The sequence below is a fragment of the Malus domestica genome, chromosome 06 (assembly GCF_042453785.1).
Source record: "Malus domestica chromosome 06, GDT2T_hap1".
NCBI lineage: Eukaryota > Viridiplantae > Streptophyta > Magnoliopsida > Rosales > Rosaceae > Malus > Malus domestica.
The window spans coordinates 29,268,582-29,289,101 of NC_091666.1; the positions used below are offsets into that span (position 1 = coordinate 29,268,582).

The 20,520-nt window shown below is 37.3% G+C and overlaps 3 protein-coding genes across 4 annotated transcripts; all 3 read right to left on the reverse strand.

Annotated features, from left to right (window-relative positions):
• Positions 1–696: 696 nt before the first annotated feature.
• LOC103437660 (cytochrome P450 736A117-like) lies at positions 697–3,730 on the reverse strand. The gene is made up of 2 exons (XM_070824109.1): positions 1,716–3,730; positions 697–1,441 (listed from the first exon to the last, which is right to left on the reverse strand). Exons 1-2 carry the CDS (start codon positions 2,706–2,708, stop codon positions 830–832), a joined length of 1,605 nt encoding a protein of 534 aa, XP_070680210.1. The 5' UTR covers positions 2,709–3,730; the 3' UTR covers positions 697–829.
• LOC103411574 (cytochrome P450 736A117-like) lies at positions 3,730–9,213 on the reverse strand. 2 transcript variants are annotated; one of them, XR_011582397.1, is made up of 3 exons: positions 8,067–9,122; positions 7,116–7,776; positions 3,730–3,835 (listed from the first exon to the last, which is right to left on the reverse strand). XR_011582397.1 is itself a non-coding variant. In XM_008350202.4 (2 exons), the coding sequence occupies exons 1-2, from the start codon at positions 8,985–8,987 to the stop codon at positions 7,168–7,170; spliced, it is 1,530 nt and encodes a 509-aa protein (XP_008348424.3). In that variant the 5' UTR covers positions 8,988–9,213; the 3' UTR covers positions 7,076–7,167. The 2 variants fall into 2 exon arrangements, 1 of the variants encoding a protein (XP_008348424.3); XM_008350202.4 differs by lacking the exon at positions 3,730–3,835 and having other exon boundaries at positions 7,076–7,776; positions 8,067–9,213.
• Positions 9,214–18,518: 9,305 nt separating this feature from the next.
• LOC103437684 (cytochrome P450 736A117-like) lies at positions 18,519–20,435 on the reverse strand. The gene is made up of 2 exons (XM_070824110.1): positions 19,560–20,435; positions 18,519–19,265 (listed from the first exon to the last, which is right to left on the reverse strand). The coding sequence occupies exons 1-2, from the start codon at positions 20,417–20,419 to the stop codon at positions 18,653–18,655; spliced, it is 1,473 nt and encodes a 490-aa protein (XP_070680211.1). The 5' UTR covers positions 20,420–20,435; the 3' UTR covers positions 18,519–18,652.
• Positions 20,436–20,520: the final 85 nt, after the last annotated feature.

Sequence of the window (20,520 nt, forward strand, 5' to 3'; positions counted from 1 at the left end):
ATACTAATCAACCAACAGCTTTCGGTGGTTTAGATTTTGAGTTTGACTGTGTCTAAAAATTTAGGAAAGGTATACCGTTACTGTTACTGCAGGTACCCAACAATGTTCTGAACTTGTATAAGACTTCCATTGAAAGCACTCAAAACCTAACCCTACGGTCCCTACCTAGACTATCTTCCACAATCTTCTGAACTTCTCTCTCTTAGACTTTTCAACAAAACGCGCCGCCATGGCCCACGAATAACGATAACAAACCCTTCCGGGAGAACGAGGATTTTTTCCGGATTCTCTTTGTGAAGATTTCAGAGATATTTCAATCACATTCATTTATCGTATATCGTACGATCAATTTTCGTTATGTACTGTTTATATTTAATTTTAAATAAAAAGATTTACAATGATTTTTATTCGCACGATATACAATAAACGGATATGATTAGAAGATTATGAAATCCTCACAAAGAGAATCCGGAAAAGATCCTCATTCCTTTCAGGAAATACCATGAATTAAAAAATAGGAAACTTTAACGAAAAGCTCATGGTACTGTTCACTTTAACGAAAAACCACATTTTTACACTAAAAAGTCAATCCTGGTACTATTCACTTTACCCTTTATTTTATCCTTATCATTAAAACTCAAAGTTTTCAAACCCTTTTCATTAGTTTTCCTTAAAAAATATTCCCGACCCAACACATAAAATTCACACTTATGATATATTGGCAATAGCGACGGTCAAAGCGAAATAATAGGTGACAATAGAAGGCTTAGAGCCTTGGACATAAAATACAAAGGCCAATACACGTACGAGACAATATGCCCTCTATCTTTCAACATAAATATGGAATAGCAACAGCTCTGAGAGGATATTTTCTGTGGACTGTTATACCCGTAGATTCAGTCGTATCTAAATCCTCCCCACTTGCTCCACCAGGCAACTCCCAGTCGAACTTGTGCACGATATTTGCCAAGGCAATCTCATTAAGAGTCATGCCAAACTGAATTCCAGGACAGACCCTCCTACCGGCACCAAATGGAATTAACTGAAAGTCATTCCCTTTATAATCTACCTCACTATTCAAGAACCTTTCTGGCTCGAACTCCTCTGGTTTTTCATATAGTTTGGGATCTCTTCCAATTTGCCATGCATTGACCATAACGTGTGTCTTGGCTTTAATTTTGTAACCACCTATTTCCGCATCTTGGGTCGCAATCCTGGGCAATAGTAGTGGAACTGGTGGATGTAAGCGAAGAGTCTCCTTTATCACCGCCTTCAAGTAGTGCATTTCAATCGAATCATCCTCTGTTATGAGTTCTTCCTTTCGGACTATTTCACGTACTTCATTCTGCAACTTTTTCATGACCCTAGGATGCCTTAAAAGCTCAGTCATTGCCCACTCTAGGACTGTAGATGCTGTATGAGTGCCAGCAGTAAACATATCCTGCAACAGTTTATATTATTAATTAAAGTATTACAAATACATATTATTACATGGAGGGAGAATTGTAGTCAGTTTTAACGGAAAAACAGCAGCGGGAAGCACGACAACTTATCCGATTTGATTTACTTCTTAACTTATAACAGTATACAATAATAATGTGGTTTATATATCACTGAAGTTTTTGTTTTTCAGCTATTTAATATCTTATATATGTACTAATCAGTCTGTTAAATAACTTTCTAACAGAAACACAGGGAGAGAGAGAGATGATTACCAAGATGAGAGCTTTTATAGTAACTGTATCAATAGAAAAACCAGGCAAGTTTTCTTTCTGAATTGCAAGCAAAACATCGACAAAATCCGCTTGGTCATCATCTCCAGTCTTTGGACTCTGATCCATGTGCTCTTGGACCACTTTATCTAAAAAGTCATCAAACTTCTTAGCCACCTTGTCGAACTTGGCTTCCAAACCGTTGACACGGCTCAACCAAGAAAGCCATGGGATATAGTCACCAATTTTAGTAGTTCCCAATAACTCAAAGAACTCCCGCAAAAGTCCCTCAAACTTCATCCCACCTTCACCACTGTACTTCCTCCCCAGAGCCACTCTAGATACAACATCATTGGTAAGCCTCAGAAACATTTCGCTTAAATTCAAAACTGATGGTGATGATTTCATTATGTCGCTGATCATGGATTTGGTTTCCTCTTCTCTCACAAAGCGAAAAGAGCGAACCCTCTTGTTGCTCAAAAGATGTATGACACATATACTTTTCACCTTCCTCCAATGCTCACCATAAGGAGCAGATGCAACGTCTTTACAGTTGTAGAGAAGCTTCTCAAAGTTGGTGGACTTGGGTCGATCAGAAAATGTGTGGTCATGGGTTTTCATGATCTCCTGAGCTGCCTGAGCCGAAGAGACAACAAGGACCGGGACACGTCCGAAGTGAAGAAGCATGAGAGGGCCATGGCGTTGAGATAATTTGTGCAGTGAGCGATGAGGGTCCAAGCCTATTTGGTGAAAGTTTCCGATGATAGGGAGCTTCGGTGGAGAAGGTGGTGATGAGGTTTTGTTGGTGGTTGTGGTGGAGGAGTACCATCTGTATATGAGGATGATGAAAATGGCCAGCAGTGTGAAGGCCAAAGGTTGCAAAAAGGAGGAGGTTTCATTCTCCAGCATCATAGTCCTATTTGGGAGAAGAAAATTTATGGCCAATAGTGTGGGTGTGTTTGCTGCGCTTGTGTGTTTATATAAGGTATAGATCATCCATGATTTCACAAGCTTACATATATATCAAAGAGTGCTGATGTACTACCTCGCGAGTAACTTAAATACAGCACTAATTAAAGATGAAGATGCCACATCATGACTATAGTTTGTTATTAGTTGTTATAAGTTTGTTACATTTGTAATTAGTCTTAATTAGTTGACAGTCAATAGCCAAAAGCTATATATATGTGATTGTATTATTCATTTATCAATTAATGAGAAAATACAGTTTTTCTTCACCTCTAAGAAAACTCTCTCCAAGAACTCTGAGTTTCTATACTAATCACTCATCTAGATCTACTTTAAATATTTTTTCATGATTTATGAGTGATGACAAATAGACAAACAAAATGTAGTTAATAAACAATGAAATATTCACAACAATAACTAGCCACTTAATACTACAGTCTGGTGGTATTTCTCTTCACTTGGAAGTGAGAGGTTTTAGGTTTGAATCTCGTAGATGGCGAATTCGATACCAAATTAAGCTGCCCATTGTGTGGCTTAGCCGAACTCACCTCCCCTTAGTGTAAAAATATCGATGTACTAAAAAAAGGTACTCTAAACAATTTCTGATTTGAGTGAAATTGTAAAAAAATGATTGACGAATGATTACCTAAAAACTCAATGGTTTGGATCACTGGATATATTTTGAGCTGGACCAACCAAGTACATTATTAGAGCAATTTGGAGCCACATAAGAGTTTGTGGACTCAATGAGTTCGTTTCTTTTGTTTATCTTTCAGCATGTGAACTTAAAGAGATTCTAGACAGCATAAAGGTCTTACCAGTTACCAGTCCCACCATACTCGGAGGTGCCTTCGGTTTCTTCTCTGCTCAGTGAAACGGACACACGATTTTTAACTTGTTCTCTTTTTTCTTCAGAGGATGTGTATGGTTGACTAGTTAAATTTTCTTGTGGAGAAAGACAAGAAACTTTTGAAGTGCTTTTGGAAAGTAGAGCGTTTAACTTTTGATTTTGAAGTTTAGTAGCTCAATGGAGTTGCAAGAAAAAACAAAATCCAATCTAACACCAAGTTCAATTGACAAACGTTTTATATGAGGATGACAATCTAATTTCGTACAAGATTATTCCTACAAATGAATATAAACATTTTAGATACCTTATGACACGCCCCGATCCTGATATTCCCCAAAATTCCGAGATAGGCACATGCTGGCCGACACCTGAGGTGACGAAAGTCATTTATTGAGTGCAAATGCGGAAAACAAGGAATAGATAAAACTTATAATTGTAAAAGAATAAGGAATATGCATTTAAGGAACGTGTTCAGAGCATACGACTAATTAGAACATCGAAAGAAATAATATAAAATTGAATGAAACAAAGGATGGATCCTACATTGAGAGGACTCGAAGATACCGATGCGAAAGTGCCTGGATGCCGGGATCGTGTGCCTCGATTCTAAATCCTGAAGGGGGCGCAAAACAAACATGAGTGGACCAAGTTGATATAGATATAATAAAACAGTTATCAACATACTAACCCCCAGGTTTTATGAAAACACATATATATCATGATAAACATAGGTTTTCCGAAACCTAGCATGCCGTGCAATATCTCAAATCATAACTTTTATATATAATAATCACTAGTGAATTGTCCGATAACCCCCAGGCCCTATGCCAACTCCCCGTCTCTGAGCAGACAATCAGAGGAAAATACACTTCAGGCCTCATGCCGGCTCCCCGTCCCTGTACTAAATAGCCAGAGGAAACACACTCCAGGCCCTATGCCAACACCAAATCGTCGCCCGAGACGGACTGGAATCTATCCCTACATCCCGTAACGGAAATGACCACTAGGTAAATACAAAACCATTGAACATATATATATTGAAAAACAACTTCATAGTATAAAATCATTCATCATCTATACTATAAAGAAGTGTTTGAAACATGTTCTAAATATCATATTGTCATCCATCAGATATTCTATAAGAACACGGGTTATAGGAAAAATAGTAATAATTCAAATTAGCCTCAATAAGCATGTTATCTCAAAACGTTTCATAGAACATAATCATCAAATCATACTTTTCATATATGCATTTCTACTATCAAAACATGTATTTTTAGAAGGGATCCACTCATAGATACTTAGCCGCCAAAGAGCCACGCAAACTAGCAACCACGAAAACGTCACAAATATTGCCCCTAAGCACATAAATGGTCCAATTAATAAACTATATAATAGCAAATGAATTTGGGAAAACAGATGTCGGAAACGAATTCAGAAAGTCGAATTACCCTAAGAAGTATCCCTGTTAAATTTCGTAAAAGCCAATAGAATATTCCCTGACGGAATATTCTTTGATGGAATATTCCCTAACGAAATATTCCACAAAATGATTTGAGCCGGCTAGAGTTTAGGGTTGATAAGGTTAAAGGGTTTAGGCTTTAGAGCTTTAGGATCTAGGATTGGACTTAGGGGTTTAGGATGCGTTTGTTGCACCGGATTGTCTCGGACTGGACTAGCTGTAGGGACTAAGTCGGACTGGCTTAGACTAGACTAAACTGTACTAACTTAGTGAAGCGTTTGGTGCAGTGTCGGATTAAGAAGAAGATAACTAAAAGATTCAAATACTATATTATTTAATTTATATTTATTAATAATATATTATTAATTTATCATTTTTTTTGTTTCTAGAATCATTTCTGTCTGCCAATATCTTTTCATGTTTTTTCATCTTAACCCATTCCTCCTCTTTTCCTCCGCCAGTCTCTCCCTCTCCTCTCTGTATCTTGTTTCACCATTTTTTAGAATTCTCTTCCTCTCCATATACCTCTTTCTATTTTCCTCTACCCACTCTCTCCCTCCCCTCTCCCACTTTTCCTCATCCACTCTCCCCCTCTTTTACTTATGCAGAGATCCGCGCAGAGGATTTATCGGAGCTCTCCACCCAGTACCTTCACTGACTTTCTAGGAAAATCTCAAAATTTTCTGGTGATTTTGCCTTTTTATTTTGAATTTGTGTGGGGGATTTGTCTGCAAGTGCTTAAATCTGGGGGTTTTGCATTTTTTTGTTTTGAATTTTAGGTATTGATTTTGAGATTTAGGCAGTGGGTTTGAGATTTGGGCATGGGTAAGGGAGTCGGAGCTGCAGACGACAAAGCCGTGCAAATGATGCTGGAGACAGGATTAGGAATCCCATGCTATTTGGGGGGTCTCACTAGGACCACCTAGCGAAGCACTTAGTCAGAACGAGTCCGACTTAGTCTCATTTAAGTTTAGTCCAACTTGCATCAAACACGGGATTACCAATCTTAGCAAAGTAATCCAGTCCAGTGAACTCTAACGATGGCAAACAAACACACCCTTAGGGTTTTACATAAGGCTCAAAGGCCTTGGTTTAAATAAATACAATAAAAACAATTTAAAATAAAGGGGTTTGGGTTTAAACGGGCCTAAGCCCTGGGTTTGGCACGGCCCAAAGGGCCTGGGTAAAATGGTTGGGTAACCCTGCCCAAAGGCCTGGGTTGAGGGTGGTTTTCAGGCCACCCTTCGGCCAGTTTGGTGGTTGATTTTTCACGGCTCATAACTTCTTCGTTACTTATTCAAATCAAGTGATCCAAATATGAAAGTTGTAGTACTCGACGAGATGAAGAGATTGATACCCTGCACGCCGGCCAAATCGCTGTGGTTTGGCCGGAAATGCCTCGAAAGGGGCGGTGCTCGTCGGAAAACTGGGTTTTGGCTGAAGGTTTTGGGAATTTTCAAAGCTTCGTAACTTCTTCGTTACTTAACCAAATTGAGTTATTCAAAAGCCATAATGTAGCTAGAAATGTGGAGAAAAGAATCATACCAAGTGGGGACCGAGTGGTAGCCGGAGTTGACCGGAAAATGGCCTGAAATATGGCCAAACGACCAAGGTTTATCGCTGGAATCTGGGTTTAGCTCCTCCTAGGTGTTTCTTCGTAATTTGACGTCCAGAACACATCAATGTGGTTAGAAACGAAACATGGGAACCAAAGGGGAAAGTTTAAAAGGTCTTGGAAGCTCACCTACAACGAAGCAAGTCGGGGAGACAATGAACAGTGGCTCCGCCACTATCAAGCTTCAGGGTCATCAGTCTGAGCTTCGTGGTAACAAGGTCCAGATGGTGGTGAGTGGTTGCTGTCTGGGTGTACATGTGTTTGTGTGTGTGTGTGGAGCTCGGGCAGAAGGAAGGAGAGAGTGCAGAGAGAGTTGAGAGAAGAAAGAAGGAAAGAGAGAAGGAGAGAAAGAGTGAGACCGAGAGAGAAAGATGGAAGGCTTGGACCCGGGGACAACAAACAAAAATGGGCCCTTGGCACACTTATTAAGATCCAAAAACATTTTTAAAAATAAGATAAACTCAAACTTAATGAAAATACAATTTAAATTAAAGATGAGTGTAACACTTTAACCATGTAAATCTTCACAGGAACACAAAATGGGAAAACAAAAGTTCTACTAGAACCTTGGTATTGCCATAACTACAAGGGGAGCTTTCCGATGGATGACAAGACCGGTGCATTCTTCCATGCTTAAATCTTTTGCTCTTGCTCCGTCGGGCAATGTCCAGTCAAATTTGTGCACAAGATTTGCTAACACAATCTCATTGGTGGCCATGGCAAACAAGGATCCAGGGCAACCCCTTCTTCCAGCTCCAAATGGGATTAATTCGAAGTCATTCCCCTTGAAATCCACTGAAGAATTCAGAAACCTATCTGGTTTAAACTCCTCTGGTTCATCCCACAATGAGGGGTCTCTTCCAATTGTCCAAGCATTGATTATGACCATTGTTCTTGCTGCTACGTCGTAGCCCCTTATTTTAGTTGCTTGAGTAGATTCACGAGGAACTAGTAACGGTATTGGAGGATACAACCGAAGTGTCTCTTTGATCACGGCTTTTAAGTAGGGAGTTTTATCTAAATCACTTTCTGTTATGTCTGGTTTTCCAGTAGCAATTCCCATCAGCTCATTTTGCAGTTTCTCCAACACTCTTGGATGCCTTAAGAGTTCGGTCATTGCCCACTCTAGAACCGTGTAGCTAGTATCAGTTCCGCCACCAAAAATATCCTGCAAGAAACAAGAAAAATATCTTAGTTCACCCAAAATCAATTTGCAATGGATGGAGAGGTAGATTTTACACAGGAAGAGATTTTCGCACTGCCCTTTTGTTCCCGTGCACTCTCCCCTTTTTTCTAGCCTTTTTATTACAACAACGGAGAATCAAGGAACAAAAACAAGGTGATAAGTGCAGAAGGAGAAAAAAAAAGAATATAAAGTTATGATACAAGTTCTTAAACAATTGAAGTTACGGAGGTTTCTTGCTAGCTAGGAGTTGTGGAGACAGAGAAGAGACTTACCAAGATGATACCTTTGATGCTATCTCTATCAATTGAAAAGCCAGCCGTGTTTTGCTTTTGAATTTCGAGCAGGACATCCACAAGATCCTTCTTATCTTCACCTTCAACACTCGAATTATTACCGCAGTTTTCGCCTTTTGTGTCAAGACTACACATATGCTCCTCAACTACAGAATCCAGAAACTCATCAAACTCTCTAGCAACCTTCTCCACTCTTGTGTCTAACCCGTTAACGCGACTAACCCAACCGAGTAGTGGAATAAAATCCCCTACATAAAAACCACCCAACAAGATCATAAACTCCTCAAGCAATTTCTTGAACTTCCTTGCAGCTTCACCTCCACTATACTTTTTCCCCAAAGCCACCCGACAGATCACATCATTAGTAAGTGAAATAAACAATTCACTTAAATTCACAGGCAAAGACGACATAGAAGACTGTTTCACATTCTTAGTCAGCAAGGCTAGTTCTTCTTCTCGTACTGCTCGAAAAGACTGAACCCTTTTGCTCGTTAAAAGCTGCAGCACGCAGATGCTTCTCATTTGCCTCCAATACTCACCGTAAGGAGCTGAGGACACACTCTTAGATCCGTAGAGAAGTCTATCGGCAATTGTTGATCTTGGTCTGTTGGCAAAAATGCTATCATTCGTTTTCAAGATCTCACGAGCAGCGTCGGCAGATGAAATGATGAGAACTGGTCTCGCGCCAAAATGAAGCACCATGAGCTCGCCATAGCGCTGAGCTAATCGTTGTAGGGATCGGTGAGGGTACGTGCCTAGTTGGTGGAGGTTTCCGAGTATTGGGAGCCTTGGCGGTGAAGGAGGCAAGTGTTTCAGTGAAATTGTAGTGCTCCAAAGCCGTTTGATGATGAAGATTGTGAAAATCAGGAAGGGAAGGACAATTAGAAACAGGTGCAACATAGCTAGTGGTTGCTCACTAACTATGATCTCAATGTCAAATGTTTGATTTTCCTTGTACGATATTTGGTCGTGCTAATCATATTCATATATAGGTCACGAGGACAACACATTGATGGGGTGGAAGTAGGTGCGGCCATCTCTGAATTAGTATATACTAGTCTCTTGTCACACGTATTTATAATCTTTTTTTTGTTGAAATTTTAACGGGAGAGGGAAAATTTGAGTACTATGAAAGCTTCACCTATTGTGTCTTCTCCCTCTATATATAGATGAAATTCTAATGAAAGAGGGACAAATTTTTTTTTTTAGTCAAACGATATATTTGTTAAATTAGATGTTAGATTAGTCGCCGGCGGGATTCGACCCATACCATCATGCAAGGGATCAATATATTTCCACCACTGTGATAAAGAACACTTAAGAATGACAATTTGAGTATTATGAAAGCTTCGCCTTTTTTTCCTACTCCCTTTATATATACAGATTAAGTTAAAAAACAAGGGAATAATATAGTGCCGGTCTTCAATACACAAATATTATTTGGCCACATCCATACGAAACGTATCCGGCCTACTATCTCACACCAGCTGGCAGCTAATAAGAGTTAATTTGTTAATTAGTGCGTGGTACAGCCACCAGAAAATGTCGTATAAAAAATACAATATGGCTAAAAGTTAGAAATGGAGCCATGTGTGATGGTGATCTTTCGTTTGTGCTTGTGGAAATTTTGGCAGCCACAGAAGTTCCTGCCAGTAGACTTGTTCAATTTAGTATAGAAAATTGCAGGCACTAAGAGTTCCTTATGTGAGTTCATCAAACACTATAAGGTGCAAGAGCTAAGTAAATTGAGTTGTAGGAAAAGTTGGACTTTATTAGGGTTTTAATGTCCGGAAAAAATAAACCATATTAGAGGGAAAAGTCATTAAACTATATCTAAACTACTTATTAATAAAACTATCTTTGTCAATTAAAAGATGGCGAAAAGATAATTTAGTCTTTTATCACACAAAAAAATATTGAGCAGTAATGCAATTTCATAGATCTCAATTTCACTGTTTTTTATTGAAGCCTCACTTACAGGCAAGGTATTAAATATCGATGATATCGGAAATATCAGTAGTCCAAAAACATGAAAATTTCGATGGAAATATCGGAATATTATCGATATCGATAAAAATTGAATAAAAACCACAGAAATTGTAAGAAAAACTTGGAAATTTTTATTGCAACTTTGCATAATGTTTATTTAGTCAATTATCTATTAGTTTATCACAAAAAAATTGGAAGGAAATGCATTGCATGATGGATTTAACTGATTTAAGTTGATTATATAACGAGCTGGCAAACATTGTGAGTGTAGAAAATATGTAGTAATTAATGAAAGAAGTTTAAACACACCATAATCATTTATATATAATAAATTAGTACAATATTTTACACTTTATACATTGCATGATAAGATACATGAGTGACTTAGTACCACATAGAGTTCCTATGAGGTTCAAAATTTTGACTATCTTCATCATCTCTATGTGTAGAGTAAGTGTATTGTGAAGAGTAGTCATCAAATGATAAATCCCCAAAACAGTTTTGCATGTAATTGTTAACATGCCACCCATATGGATCCGAGATTGGTTGATGTTGTCCATAAGCAAAATCATTTGAAGACATTTCCAGTAGCTTCAAAAAGTAGGGTGAATATATTGAAGACCAAACCTCACGATCACTGACACGTGGGCTGGATATTTTGAAAGCAGGTTTGGATTTTTTTTTTCTTCTCTCGGATAACACACACAGACTGACACATGGGCTGGATATTTTGAAAGCAGGTTTGGATTTTATTTTTTTTTTCTTCTCTCGGATAACACACACATGGGATGGATATAAGAAATTTCTTATATATTTTATGAATTAATTAAATTTACTATATCAAATGTAAATAATTCTTAACTAATATGTTATTTCTTATAGAAGAATATACATATGTGAATGTTTTATGTATATATATAATATGCTTGCCTATGAAAAAAAACCTAATATTATCTAAATAATTTATAATTTATATAACATATATATATATAATATATATACCAAACTTTTAAAAATATAAAAATGTGGGTGGTTTTCATTATTAAAAAGTTAAAACCATCAACCATCCCCTCACCTCTTTAACTTTAACATCACCCGTCCACTTTTAAAAGCATCTCATGGTTTTCAATTTTATAATCAAAACCACCTTGGGTTACCTCACTAAACCATCCCATGGTTTTCAATTTCATAATGGCCTAATCGGATAAATGGTCCCCGTGGTCATAAGGTATTCGGATGATAGCCCCTATGGTAAAAAAATTCGGATTTAAACCCATGTGGTCACAGTCTGTCAGGATTTAAACCCCTGTGGTCTAAGTTTGTTAGGATTTATGCCCTTCTGTCATTCCTCCATTAGGTTTAGGTTGGCCAAATCAGATAAATGGTCCCTGTGGTCATAAGGAATTTGGAAGATAGCCCATGTGGTAGAAAAAATTCGGATTTAAATAATTTTTAATTCATTTCTTCTTTTTTTTTTAAATAATTTTTAAAAAAATATGTAAATTAATTATTTAAATAAAAGATATATATCTATATATATAAAGTGAGCACCCTAAAATGGTGAAACATTCAAAATTCCATAAATTGTCCTTTAAGAATTTCATAAATTACAATTGAAGCAAAAGAAGCTAAAGTATTTAACCATATTTTTATTTTGAATGAATTTAATATTTAAAATTATAGAAGAAAAAAAACAAAAAAACAAAACCTCCAACATTAGTGGGTGGTTTCACGTTTTTAATTCATTTTTTTAAATGATTTTTTAAAAAATATGTAAATTAATTATTTAAATAAAAGATATATAAAAATGTCAATTGCCACACCCATATGCGTGTGGCAAGAGGCTAGTAAAGAATTAATTAATCGGTTGGATATTCGGGAGTCAAAAACTCGTTAATTTTATAAAGGCATTTTGAATTATTTGATTTATTAGATCTTGAATTTTAATGAATTATGTGATTTATTAGTTCCAACTCGTTCTGTCACGTCTCCTCAAAGAAACTCTGCTCCACTTGTAAGCTTAGCGGAGAAATGACAGAACATCTAGTTTCAGGCATAAATCCTAACAAACTTAGACCACAGGGGTTTAAATCCGAATTTTTTTTACCACAGGGACTATCTTCCGAATACCTTATGACCACGGGGACCATTTATCCAATTTTGTCAACCTAAACCTAATGGAGGAATGACAGAATGGCATAAATCCTAACAGACTTAGACCACATGGCTTTAAATCCTAACAGACTGTGACCACAGGGGTTTAAATCTGAATTTTTTTACCACAAGGGGCTATCATCCGAATACCTTATGACCACGGGGACCATTTATCCGATTAGGCCTTTCATAATTAAAACTACCTTGGGTGGTTTTCATCACATCACCCGTTTTAATCACATCCCATGGTTCTCTTCGCACTCTACTCTCTTCCCTCATCTTCACAGTTAAAAATTCCCTCATCTTCACAAATCGTCTCTGCGAATTTCTACAACTTCATAGATCTTCACAGACGAGCTGCAGATCGTCTCTGCAAAAATTCCCTCATCTTCACAGATATACAACTTTCGATCTCGTACGAATTTCTGCAGCTCGTCTCTGCGGATTTCTGCAGCCCACTGTGAAAATTGCAGCAAGTTTGGGATTTGCAGCAAGTTTTAGAACAAAATAACTACATCATTGAGATCAATATGAGTATCGAACAAAATAATAAAATGAGATTTCAATTCACGAAATAGTGTTCTAAAAATTACCTAATTTTTTAAGTGTGAAACAAATACAAATAAAGAAATTGAAATAAATACCAGGAATTTGTTGTTGTATATTACTGGGGTCGACCTGAACATCATAGTTAGCCAACTGAACTCGTTCTTGTATATTGCTGGGACCTACTTGTTGCATAATTAAAAAAAATTAGAAATTAGAAAGAAAAAAATTGTAGTAGTATGAGTTAAAGAAAAAAGAATATGAAATAAATACCAGGAATTTGTTGTTGTATGTTACTGGGGGGGGGTGTCATAGTGTGATCATCATTTAGAGTTGGAATTTGTTGTCTTTTTTCTTGTGCTATTAGACGTCGTCGAGCTAGATAGCTTTGATGTTCTTCTGGACTCAATGATTGACGTCATTGTCTTGCACGACTTTGAGCACGCTCCATGGAAAATTTTATCTAAAAAATTAATAAACATAATGAACCTAAATTAAATACAAATTTTGTGACATTCTACAAAGACGAAAAAGTCTACATAGATGCCTACGAACAATAGTAAGTACATGTAAATAAAAAAAGAGTAGATGAAAACATTAAGTACTTGTAGCAAAATACAAAACAACCTAAATGTTAAAATATAAAGCCTACATCACAATATGTACACTATTTACAATACCCATAAAGTCTATATGTCACTGTTTCTTTTGAAAAGAAAGTTTACATACTGACATCCACACTGCACTTTCTTTTTTAATCACGGGCGCTATGCGCCCCTAACGATGTCTTGCATTAGTTGTTTTTTTTGTTGTAGTTGTCAAGATATATTTTTATGTATTCTGCAAGAGAGAAACCTTTTCTTTATCATGCACATCCTAAAACGTTTTCATGTTTTTTTTGTTTTACTTTAATAGTTTGTATGTTATTCATGCAATTGTCAAACAATATAGGATTTTGAATGTAATTTCCTACCTAAAGTCCATGAACAATTGGTTCGATTGAAGTCTATGGGTGTTGAAATGTGATGTTGGTTTTTTAATCCTGACATTGTTGTGCTGTAGTTTTGGGTAAAAAATGTTTTTGCTCTAAGCAGGTGACTTGGGGAGGTGCATTTGGGAGGTACTGATTGTAATTTTTTGTCCGATTTGCAGTTGTTGGAATTGGGAAGAAGAGGGGCCGGGGCTGAACTTTTCCGAGAAGATTTCTGTTTGAGTACGTTTACTGGCTTATTATGAGGCTTTAGTTTCGCTTCCAGTATGGATAATGACATTTTGTAACCAAACTGTGGTTTAGATTATCGACTCCTTATGTTTAATTTGTACCCTTTAGGAGCATTCTCTATAATGTCCCGGTTTGGAAATGCTCATTAATATGTTCTACTTTTGACCACATGATTGTTTGGTAGTGGTGTTCATTTTAAGTTCTGATTTGCTCATGCCTCGAAAACAAATTAAGAAGCACCAAAAATTGGTGAGTTTGATGTCCTTCCTTTAGCTTTTGGTTTGTAAAAACACGGGGTATTTCTGAAAAATTAGGCCAAAGTAGGTTCTTGGAGATAACTACAAATGCTGAATTTTGGGTTGCAAATTTTTGCTTTTAATTTGATACAAATTCATTTTGGGTCAAGCCATTAAAACAACATGATTTCTTTCAATTAATGGTTGTTTACAAATTTGTCACTTGAGGTGGAAAGAAAAAAAAATTGTGTGTTTTCGTACACCTAACGCTAGAGTGCAATGAACACAAAATAGGCGAGGAAGTCATTCATCATATAAGAAAGAACTTCGTACAGAAGCAGGACCATCCAAATAAGATTTCAGGCCAAAAATATGGTGATACACGAAATACATAGTTATTCTGATTGTATATAGGAATGATGGATATGTATTCATGCATAAACAAAATGAAAAATAGGAGAAAAGTCCCTTTTACCTACTTTTGAATCGGCAAAAATGCGTACATTAGGGGAGAGTTTATGCATGTGATTATACATGAATGACACGATGTAAATACAAGTTACTGTTATTCCATATATTTTTTTTCCTCATGTTACTGTTTCCATATATTTCTTTTATGCAGCTCGTCTCTGCGGATTTCTGCAGCCCATTGTGAAAATTGCAGCAAGTTTGGGATTTGCAGCAAGTTTTAGAACACTGGACTTTTCATTTTCGACGACGGAGGCGCAGATCTTGGGTCTGAGCCTGGATTGCAGAGAGAGATCTGGGCAACTGCGACGACGCAGCCTCGGCTGCTTTTCCGACGACGGAGCCACGACGATTGTTTCGATAATATCGAATATATCACGATATTATCAATAATAGCGCGATATTTTGACGATAATTAGAGGGATACGTGTGAAAATATCGGTTTCTCTGAAAAACGATAATATCGGCGATATTTCGCCGATATTATCGGTATTTTAGTCATTGCTTACACGTGATGTTAAGATATATTAATATTAAAAATAAATAAAAAACAAAAACAAAAACCTCCCACTCTCACTCCCACCCATGTTTGTCTTTCCCTCCCTTCTTTCCATTTTAAAAACAAAAACAAAAAAGTGTTCATACAAACAAAGTGTGTAGGCATATGCTAGTTTGTAATTAAGGGAGCAGCTAGCTTGGTGACAAATTGAAGGCCACTACCTTCTAATGAGAGGAGGCAGTTACCAAAACATAGAAAGAAGTTGGTCCCTCTTCCCGGTACATATATACTGGTTTTCCATTTAGAGTGCTTGCCCCATTGTTGTCTGGCAAACCTTGCTGTTAGTACAAGAGGAGAGAAGACGAACTTGCTGCTGCATATGAATGTCTTCGAGTGCAGGTTAGTCTCCATGATATAGTCTTGGTATACTAGGGACGTTTACTGTGACAAAATTTGTAGCTTCATGGATTAGGGTTTACTGCAAGTTTGCTATAGAAAGTTGAAGCAGAGCTCTACCCTGCTTCTGAAAATAACGCATTATTTTCACAGCACAGCACCTTCAAACTAGCCCTAAAATTAAAGTCCAATGAAGAGATTGGCAGCCCTTACAACTTTAGAGAAAATCGGTTAATACCTCTTATGAAAATACGAATACACTATATTATGTTATGCTTAAGAAAATAAAATGATACAAGAAATACAAACAAATGTCACGTTTCTCAATATATATATATATATAGGGAGATTATATAACAAAAGATAAATCCACTTGGTTCATACTAGCTACCTAAAAATGTTGTGGCTAGAAAACATACAAACGGCCAAGGGTAATGCAAGGAAGACTAAATTTCTAGACAAAATTTTGTAAACTAAATGACGTATGAAATTTGATGATATGATTATTACTTAAGATTAACGTGTTTATTCTTTATTGATGACACATTATTTGATTTGCAAATTTAGTCTACCTGCCATTACCAAGAAAAAGTTAGAAATGGAGCCATGTATGATGGTGATCTTTCTGTTTGCGCTCGGGGAAATTTTCGCAGCCGCAGAAGTTTCTGCCCTTAGCCGTGATTAGAAATGAAGCCATATATCGAATAATCGAGTATGTGGTAGGCAACATGACGGTGAATTATATATTAAGCAATGAGATACGTGTTTAATACTATCATGTTAGCCGAAGCTCGAAGGGTATGTTGTAAATTAATTTTGGTGTTTCTTCTGGGGTTCTTGGTGTCCCTTTTTTTATCCATGATACCTCTTCGAGAAGAGAATGACAAGATGTATGAAACAACATTTTACTTCGACGATACAAGGATAATTTTATTGATAACGAAAGAAAAATTACATCTAGTTAGGGTAGACATAAACCTCACCCCTGATACAACAAGGGAAGCAAAAGAGAATACATGAAAAAGAAGGGGGACATAAACATTACCCTCTAGAACCGAAAACAAGAATGATACAAAAAAAAGAGGGGAGGGGAGGGGGACATGAAAACCTAAGAGTATATCCAAATGAGATATCAAATAGATGAACATAGTATTGTCAATAAACAATGAAATATTCACAACAATAACTAAAGGGCTAAACAATTACTATTTGAGTGAAATACTATAAGGATGATCTATAAATAATTACTGAAAAATTAAACGGTTGGGATCATGAAATATATTTTGGAGCCAGACCACCCAAGTACATAATTTGAGCAATTTGGAGCCACATGAGGGTTGGTGGACTCAATGAGTTACTTTGAAGTGCTTTAGGAACCAGAGCGTTTAACTTTTGAGTTTGAAGTTCAGTAGCTCATTGGTGTTGCAAGAAAAATCGAAATTCAATCTAACACCAAGTTCTATTGACAAAACGCGTTTTATCTGAGTATGGTAATATAATTTCGCTCTCTTCGAAATTTTTTGAATAAGTATGATTATGCATCGGGACAGTTTGTTAATGCAACTAAGAGTATTTTTTGCCCATCCTAGAGAGCATGTCTCGAGACATCTTGGCTTTCCTTTAGGTGCTACTCCTTTGACTTCTCTTGGGGTCCCCATGGCTGGACAACTTAAATTGGTACAGTTTGTTTATCAGAGCTTGTTTTATCCATAGTTTCTCAGTTTGTCAATTGTCATCTTGACTTTTAGAGCATCTTTCTACTTGCGCAAGGAATTTTATTTGGTAAGGGGACTTGGCTTCCCGAGAGTTGGTAACTGTTGATTGGAGTATGGGCTGTGGACCTAAACATGATGGTGGGCTTGGTCTTCATGATTTAGTTTCTTTAAACTTGATGGCTATGCTCTTCTTTGTGGGGTTCTTTTGCTCGTCAACATTCTCCTCTTTAGCCTTACAAAAATAAAATATCTATTTACGATTCTATGTTTGGCATGGTTTGAAGCATGCTTTGCCTATTCTGAATAATAATAGTTGTTGAATTATTGGTGATGGAATGTCAATTTCTTTCTGTTCTACAACGGTTGGATGACCCGATCATCTTTTGTCATTTCACCTTAGGTTCTTCCTTGGAATTTAGATGCCATAGAAACAAAGTTGGTCTTAGCCAGATTATTTATAATTTTGTTCCCTTCTGTGGTGCAATAAATATTATGCCTACCTTTGGCTTTAAATGTATAGAGGATAAAATTTTGATTTGGGAGCCCTCGTCTACTAGGAACTTTTCATTTTCTTCTAATTATTATCTTATTCAAGGGAAAGATAGTGATTGTGCTTGGATTAAGGTTATTTGGTGACATTTTATTCCGCCACACCTATCAATTTTGGCCTGTAGCTTTTTCATGATAGACTTCCCATCAAGGTACACTCCAACGACGTGATATTTCTTTGGCATCCATTTGTTACGTCATAATTATGAGAAATCTACTGCTAATCTTTTCTTTTGTTGTTGGATATCTAGGAAGATTTTGAGGTGGTTAGCATGTCGGTTTTGGTATCTACTTGCCTCTTTTAGATACTTTGGCTATTTTTATATTTTGGATATCTTCATATGTAAGCCTTTTTTTCAACAGTTGAACAATCTCTAAATTTCGCTCATCTTCGACTATTTCAGCTTGGAAAGCTCGTAATAAGTTTCATTTTTAGGGTTGGCCAATCCATTTTCATCGTCTTGCATGTCTATCAATTCTGGAATCATTTATGGTTGGAAGTTTATTCCTGGTTACTCTAAGAGTTTCAACACTCATATCATCTCTTATTTGGTGATTCGACCTATCTTTCACAAGGCTTCTACTATTTTTCCTGGTTTATGTTCCCACCCTCCCCCCATGGACTACTTGTAACTTCATTTTTCGTTATCAACAAAATTCCGCTCGTACTGCCAAAATTTTATAGAAAAAAAAATTCGTACAAGTTTATTCCTACAATAAATATAAAGAAACATTTCAGATACTTAACCATGTAAATCTTCACAGGACCACAAAATGGGAAAACAAAAGTTCTACGAAAACCTTGGTGTTGCCATAACTACAAGGGGAACTTTTCGGTGGATGACAAGACCGGTACATTCGGTCATGCTTAAATCTTCTGCTCTTGCTCCGTCGGGCAATGTCCAGTCAAATTTGTGCACAAGATTTGCTAACACAATCTCATTGGTGGCCATGGCAAACAAGGATCCAGGGCAACCCCTTCTTCCAGCTCCAAATGGGATTAATTCGAAGTCATGCCCTTTGAAATCCACCGAAGAATTCAGAAACCTCTCCGGTTTAAACTCCTCTGGCTCATCCCACAATGACGGGTCTCTTCCAATTGTCCAAGCATTGATTATGACCATTGTTCTTGCTGCTATGTCGTAGCCCCTTATTTTAGCTGCTTGAGTTGATTCGCGAGGAACTAGTAACAGTATTGGAGGATGCAACCGAAGTGTCTCTTTGATCACGTCTTTTAAGTAGGGAGTTTTATCTAAATCACCTTCTGTTATGTCTGGTTTTCCATTAGGAATTCCCATCAGCTCATTTTGCAGTTTCTCCAACACTCTTGGATGCCGTAAGAGTTCGGTCATTGCCCACTCTAGAACTGTGTAGCTAGTATCAGTTCCGCCACCAAAAATATCCCGCAAGAAACAAGAAAAAGACCTTAGTTCACCCAAAATCGATTAGCGATGGATGGAGAGATACAATTTATACAGGACACTGATTTTTTCACTCTCCCTTTGTCCCCGTGCACTCTCCCCTTTTTTCTTGCCTTTGGATTGAATATATCAAAGGAGAATCAAGGGACAAAAACAAGGTGATAAGTGCAGAAGGAGAAAAGGAGAGAATAAGTTCATGATGCAAGTTCCTTGAACAATTGAAGTAACAGAGGTTTCTTGCTAGCAAGGAGTTGTGGAGACAGGGAAGAGGCTTACCAAGATGATGCCTTTGATGCTATCTCTATCAATGGAAAAGCCAGCCGTGTTTTGCTTTTGAATTTCGAGCAGGACATCCACAAGATCCTTCTTATCTTCACCTACAACTACAGAATCCAGAAACTCATCAAATTCTCTAGCGACCTTCTTCACTCTTGTGTCTAACCCATTAACGCGACTAATCCAACCGAGCCGTGGAATAAAATCCCCCACATAAAAACCACCCAACAAGATCATAAACTCCTCAAGCAACTTCTTGAACTTCCTTGCAGCTTCGCCTCTACTATGCTTTTTCCGGAAAGCCACCCGACATGTCACATCATTAGTAAGTGAAATAAACAATTCACTTAAATTCACAGGCAACGACGACATAGAAGACTGTTTCACACTCTTAGTCAGCAAGGCTAGTTCTTCTTCTCGTACTGCTCGAAAAGACTGAATCCTTGTGCTATTTAAAAGCTGCACCACGCAGATGCCTCTAACTTGCCTCCAATACTCACAGTAAGGAGCTGAGGACACACTCGTAGCGTCATAGAGAAGTCTATCGGCAATTGTTGATCTTGGTCTGTTGGCGAAAATGCTATCATTTGTTTTCATGATCTCACAAGCGGCATCTGCGGAAGAAACGATGAGAACTGGTCTTTCTCCAAAATGAAGCACCATGAGCTCACCATAGCGCTGAGCTAGTCGTTGTAGGGATCGGTGAGGGTACGTGCCTAGTTGGTGGAGGTTTCCGAGTATTGGGAGCCTTGGCGGTGAAGGAAGCAAGTGTTTCAGTGAAATTGTAGTGCTCCAAAGCCGTTTGATGATGAAGATTGTGAAAATCAGGTAGGGAAGGACAGTAAGAAATAGGTGCAACATATCTAGTGGTTGCTCACTAACTAAGATCTCAGTGCAAATGTTTGATTTGCATTATACAAAGGAAGTGTTATTAGCACTTCAAAAATCTCATTTTACACTTT

What these genes read in the sequence shown, in the direction of transcription:
- LOC103437684 (XM_070824110.1), bottom strand. Translation starts at nt 20,419, where the DNA reads ATGTTGCACCTATTTCTTACTGTCCTTCCCTACCTGATTTTCACAATC. An exon ending in AGCATCAAAGGCATCATCTT is followed by an intron (nt 19,266 to 19,559) that starts GGTAAGCCTCTT and finishes TTGTTTCTTGCG; the next exon opens with GGATATTTTTGGTGGCGGAA.
- LOC103437660 (XM_070824109.1), bottom strand. Translation starts at nt 2,708, where the DNA reads ATGATCTATACCTTATATAAACACACAAGCGCAGCAAACACACCCACA. An exon ending in CTATAAAAGCTCTCATCTTG is followed by an intron (nt 1,442 to 1,715) that starts GTAATCATCTCT and finishes AAACTGTTGCAG; the next exon opens with GATATGTTTACTGCTGGCAC.
- LOC103411574 (XM_008350202.4), bottom strand. Translation starts at nt 8,987, where the DNA reads ATGTTGCACCTGTTTCTAATTGTCCTTCCCTTCCTGATTTTCACAATC. An exon ending in GCATCAAAGGTATCATCTTG is followed by an intron (nt 7,777 to 8,066) that starts GTAAGTCTCTTC and finishes TGTTTCTTGCAG; the next exon opens with GATATTTTTGGTGGCGGAAC.